At 37.0% G+C, this 4,429-nt stretch overlaps 1 protein-coding gene across 1 annotated transcript; it reads right to left on the minus strand.

Annotated features, from left to right (window-relative positions):
- Positions 1-3,124: 3,124 nt before the first annotated feature.
- On the minus strand, positions 3,125-4,069 carry LOC114031081 (olfactory receptor 2T29-like). Its single transcript, XM_027846097.1, has one exon. It carries the CDS (start codon positions 4,067-4,069, stop codon positions 3,125-3,127), a length of 945 nt encoding a protein of 314 aa, XP_027701898.1.
- Between the last annotated feature and the right edge of the window lie 360 nt (positions 4,070-4,429).

A 4,429-nucleotide genomic window follows, 5' to 3' on the forward strand; every position in this document is an offset into this window, starting at 1 on the left:
CAATTTTAGACTAAGTGAAGAGGAGAAGCTTCCCTACACCAGCACAATATTGGTAGAGGCCACTGCATCCTATGTGAAGTAGGGACACAATTAGCCATGCTTTTACTTGGTCTTTTGGCTGGCTTTGCCCCTCTCTCATCTTTCCTTCTTTTGGCATAAACCTTGTGAGCGTTGAAAGGTTCTGGAAGGCCTGAGACTGTTGGTGAAAAGTAGCAGTGACTCTACCCAAGAAGAAAATGCAGCAGGAATAGGAGCAGATCAGTGGCAAAAAAAAAGAGAAAAAGCCAGACCCCATTTTCTGTTTGACCAAATTGTTCAGTGGAAATAAAATACAAAACTGCTAATTAAAATTCATGTAAAGAAAAAAAACCTGTAAAGAAATTTTATATCTCACCAAGGCTTGAATATTGTCCTCCAAAATTATTATACTATTGTTGTTGTTGTTGTTATTGTTTATCCTTTACTCTTGAAAAGAACCAATGACATCATGAATACAAAATAAAGGGCAGGTCTCTGGGGGAGAGCCATATTGTGAAAGAAAACATAGACAAAAAAATCTTCAAGAAAAATAAAGGCAGTTTCTAAAAACGTATGTTTCAACCTGTATTTAGATACTATTAGTTCTTTCTCTGGGGTTGGATAGCATTTTTCCTCGTAAATCCTTCAGAATTCTCTTGGATTATTGTATTAATACAATAGTTTATGTTGTTCTTTACTCATTTCATTTGTGACTGACCCTTCACGACACCATTTGGAGATGTCTTGGCAAAGATACTGGAGTGTTTTGCAATTTCCTTCTCCAGATAATTTTACAAATAAGGAAACTGAGGCAAACAGAATGAAGTTACTTTCCCAGGGTCACACAGCTAGTAAGTGACTGAGGTCAAATTTGAACTTAGGTCTTCCTGAATCCAAGCCTAGCACTCGTTCCACTATACCACCCAGTTGCCCTAATAGAATAGTTAGCTCATGTTTTCGGACCTATGGCAAATACTAAAATTTTTCTCCAGAAGTCAGTGTATGGGAAGATAGGCTATTGTCTTAGCTTGTGGTTTCTCTAACCAGCTTCCTCTTCATCTCCTACCCTTACTATCCATTTTCCCACTTCCTCTCATATCCCCAAAGTCAGAAGCTTGATTTTTTTTAACTTGTTGTGTTACACACACCCTCTTATAAACCAAATTGATCACAAGACTATCTAATATAGTTTATTTTTTAGTTCCCCAACTAATATTGTGCATTTTCTACTTATCATTACCACTTGTCCACAGGATTATTTTTCTAAAGAAATATTAGATTGTTTCCTGCCAAGATCTGAATACACTTCTTTTTTAAGGCCCGAAGGTTACCTAACCTAAGTTCTAAGATTACCTGCACATGTCTGATACAGAATTTTCCTAAATTAGGTGTAAGACAATCAGCAGTCCTCTGTCCATTTGATTGTTAATAGTTTGACACCTACCTCCAGGAACCAGAGTATCCACCTTGATAAGACTACTCAAATAGAAACAGTCCTATTATCTGTACTATCTAAAAAGATGTAACTAAAGTAAGTACACAGTTCTTTTTAAAATGACAGTCCCAATTCTGCAAAAATTCCTAATTTATTGTTTAAATAGAAAATTAATAGGTTTTCTTCCTTTGAAGATGATAAATGTCTAATAACTTTGCCCTGAGATCTACTATAATCCATGCAATATAAAGGCAAATTAAGAGTCAAGGAAGGGATTCCCATTGCCAAACTCAGATTGTTTTTCACTCACATAATCATTACCAATTGCTAAGGGTTCAAAGGGAAATTTTCAGAGGCTAAAATAAAAACAGAGTCAAACACATAACTTGTTTATCTCAGTGAAATTTATTTATTGAAGATATGACAGAGCTGAGTAGATAGATATAAGGGTAAGAGAGAAAGTATATGCCTCTGAGGTCTCTCCTACTCTTTGATGGGTGTTTTCTTATAAGGTACTCAACTGCAGAAACCAGGCAGCCATGATCTTCTGTGAGAATTTTCTTTGTAGCAATAATCTTCAGTATGGTGCATTCTGAAGGGAATTGCTCTTATTTAGATGAAGCCCATACTTCTGACTTTACTTATCAGCGAATACCCTCCTTTACTCTAGACCTGAAGATTTGGGACACACTATGACTGACTTCATGAATAAATTCCTGACTAGTCTTTTGAGAAGCTCAGCCTTGACATATATTCAACAGTGCAATTACAGATTGGGTGACTGTTATATCCATAGGAAACCTATTCTAAGCAACCTCAAATTATTATTGTATCTCACCCTACACGAAGTGCCCATTTCAAATGCTGGACTTATCTTGAGAATGATTATAAAATAAATTATTATCATCTTAGATTGGAGGAGGGCACAAAGCCTATATGGTAACAGTTCTAATGAGTTATTTTATTTATTTATTGAACAAAACAGCTAAGAAGTTATAAGTGATTAGTGAATAATTAGTATTAGTGAACAAAGGAAGTGATTAATTCAACATGCAAGCAAAAAGAGTTATAGTATACTACACGTAAAACAAATGTTTAATTTACTAAGGAAAAATACTTAAAAACAGAACTAAACCCAGAGTGAGGACTTTGGAAGCTCTGACAAGCAGCCTCAGCAGCATGTGGCTTACATGCTCACCAGCATCACACCCACAGCTTATACTCTACCTTGAGACATCAGAGAGGGTCCTGAAGATTGCATACTCTGAAGTGAATTTAGTAAAAGCAATTTTTGATAAATCCATGCTGGGCCATTCACCTCTGAGATATTTAATAAAAATTTCTTTAACACTACTTTAGACGGAAAAGTCAACAAAGCCTCAGAGACTTTCAGTCATTTCTTCAAGGTAACCTAGTCGACAGGTTGTGAGTAGAGAAGCCAAATGTTTATATTCTGACTTAAATGTCAAGGATTTTTATACTAAGCCAGGAAAATATTAACCCAAAAGGTTTCGAAAACTCTCAAGGAGAAGAAATTAATTTGGAAGGAGAGGGGAGGGAGGGAGATGCCACCACAGGGCACCATGAATAAAATGAACCAATAATAGATAATACAGCAATGTGGAGTGTTTTTAAGTATTTGGAGACCCTATTCTACTTCTGAAAATTAGCTCAAATCAGCTTTGACCATAACATTTTCTTCAAAGCTGTTGTGACATCTTTATTCCTGATACTGTAGATGAGAGGGTTTATAACAGGTGTTAGGATAGTATAGAAGACAGACACCATCATATCCTTTTCAGCAGTATGATAAGAAGCAGGGAGCATGTAGTTATAAACAGCAGCTCCATAAAAGAGAACAACAACAGTTATGTGGGAGGAACACGTGACAAATGCTTTCCTCCGACCAGTAGCCGAATTCATTCTATAGACTGTGAGGAGAATAAGGCAGTAAGAGCTTAAAATAACTGTGAGAGGGATGAGGAGCATAAGGACACAGCACACGTACATGACACTCTCATAGAGTGAGGTGTCTGAGCAGGAGATTTTCAACAAGGCGAGAGCCTCACAGAAAAAGTGCTGGATCTCTCGGGATTTACAAAATAGGAAGTTCATGGTGATAGGGGTGAGCATGAAACCATCAACGGAGCCCAAAAACCAACAGACAGTTGCAAGGAGTATGCAGACTCTATGGTTCATGAAGAGGTGATAGCGGAGAGGGTGACAAATGGCCACATACCTGTCATAGGACATGGCTCCCAAAAGGAAGAATTCTGCTCCCATAAGTGTAAAAAAAAGGAACATTTGGATTCCACAGCTTGGGGCTGAAATGTCATGAATCCCAGTCACCTGATCCAACAGCATCTTGGGCACAGTGACACAGATAAACATCATATCCATGAGGGAAAGCTGACTGATGAAGAAGTACATGGCAGTGTGGAGGTGGGGATCACTTTGAATCAAAAGAATCAAAGTCGCATTCCCAGTCAGAGCTACTGCAAAAATAATGAATATCAGTGAGCAGAGGAGAGGAGAGTATTTGCTTTGACTAAAAAGCCCCAACAGGATGAAATTAGTCCCAAAAGTTTGATTCTCCAACCGCATTGTTTGCTTCATGTCATCTCACCTAGGGAAGATTAAAAACAACCAAAACAACAAAGGATATTATATTCTGTCCTTTATGCATAAATGATAGATCATCTATTAGTAAAAGAAAAAGATATACTGTAGATTGCTCTAACAGGAGTAGAGATGTATTTTGGCTAACAGAAGAGATTCTCATCATCAATCTATGGTACAAATGCTCTAACTTGAACCAGAAGTTAGATCTATTTGGGTAGAAAATTATCATCTTCAGTGATTTTCAAATCCTGGGGATTCTGCCAGATTATTCTGATCTAAAAGATTATTCCAGATGAGCTCTGTAGGCTTAAGAAAAACATAGAAAACATTATAGAAACATTCATTTTCCTTTTA

The sequence above is a fragment of the Vombatus ursinus genome, unplaced genomic scaffold (assembly GCF_900497805.2).
Source record: "Vombatus ursinus unplaced genomic scaffold, bare-nosed wombat genome assembly UNPS02015062.1, whole genome shotgun sequence".
NCBI lineage: Eukaryota > Metazoa > Chordata > Mammalia > Diprotodontia > Vombatidae > Vombatus > Vombatus ursinus.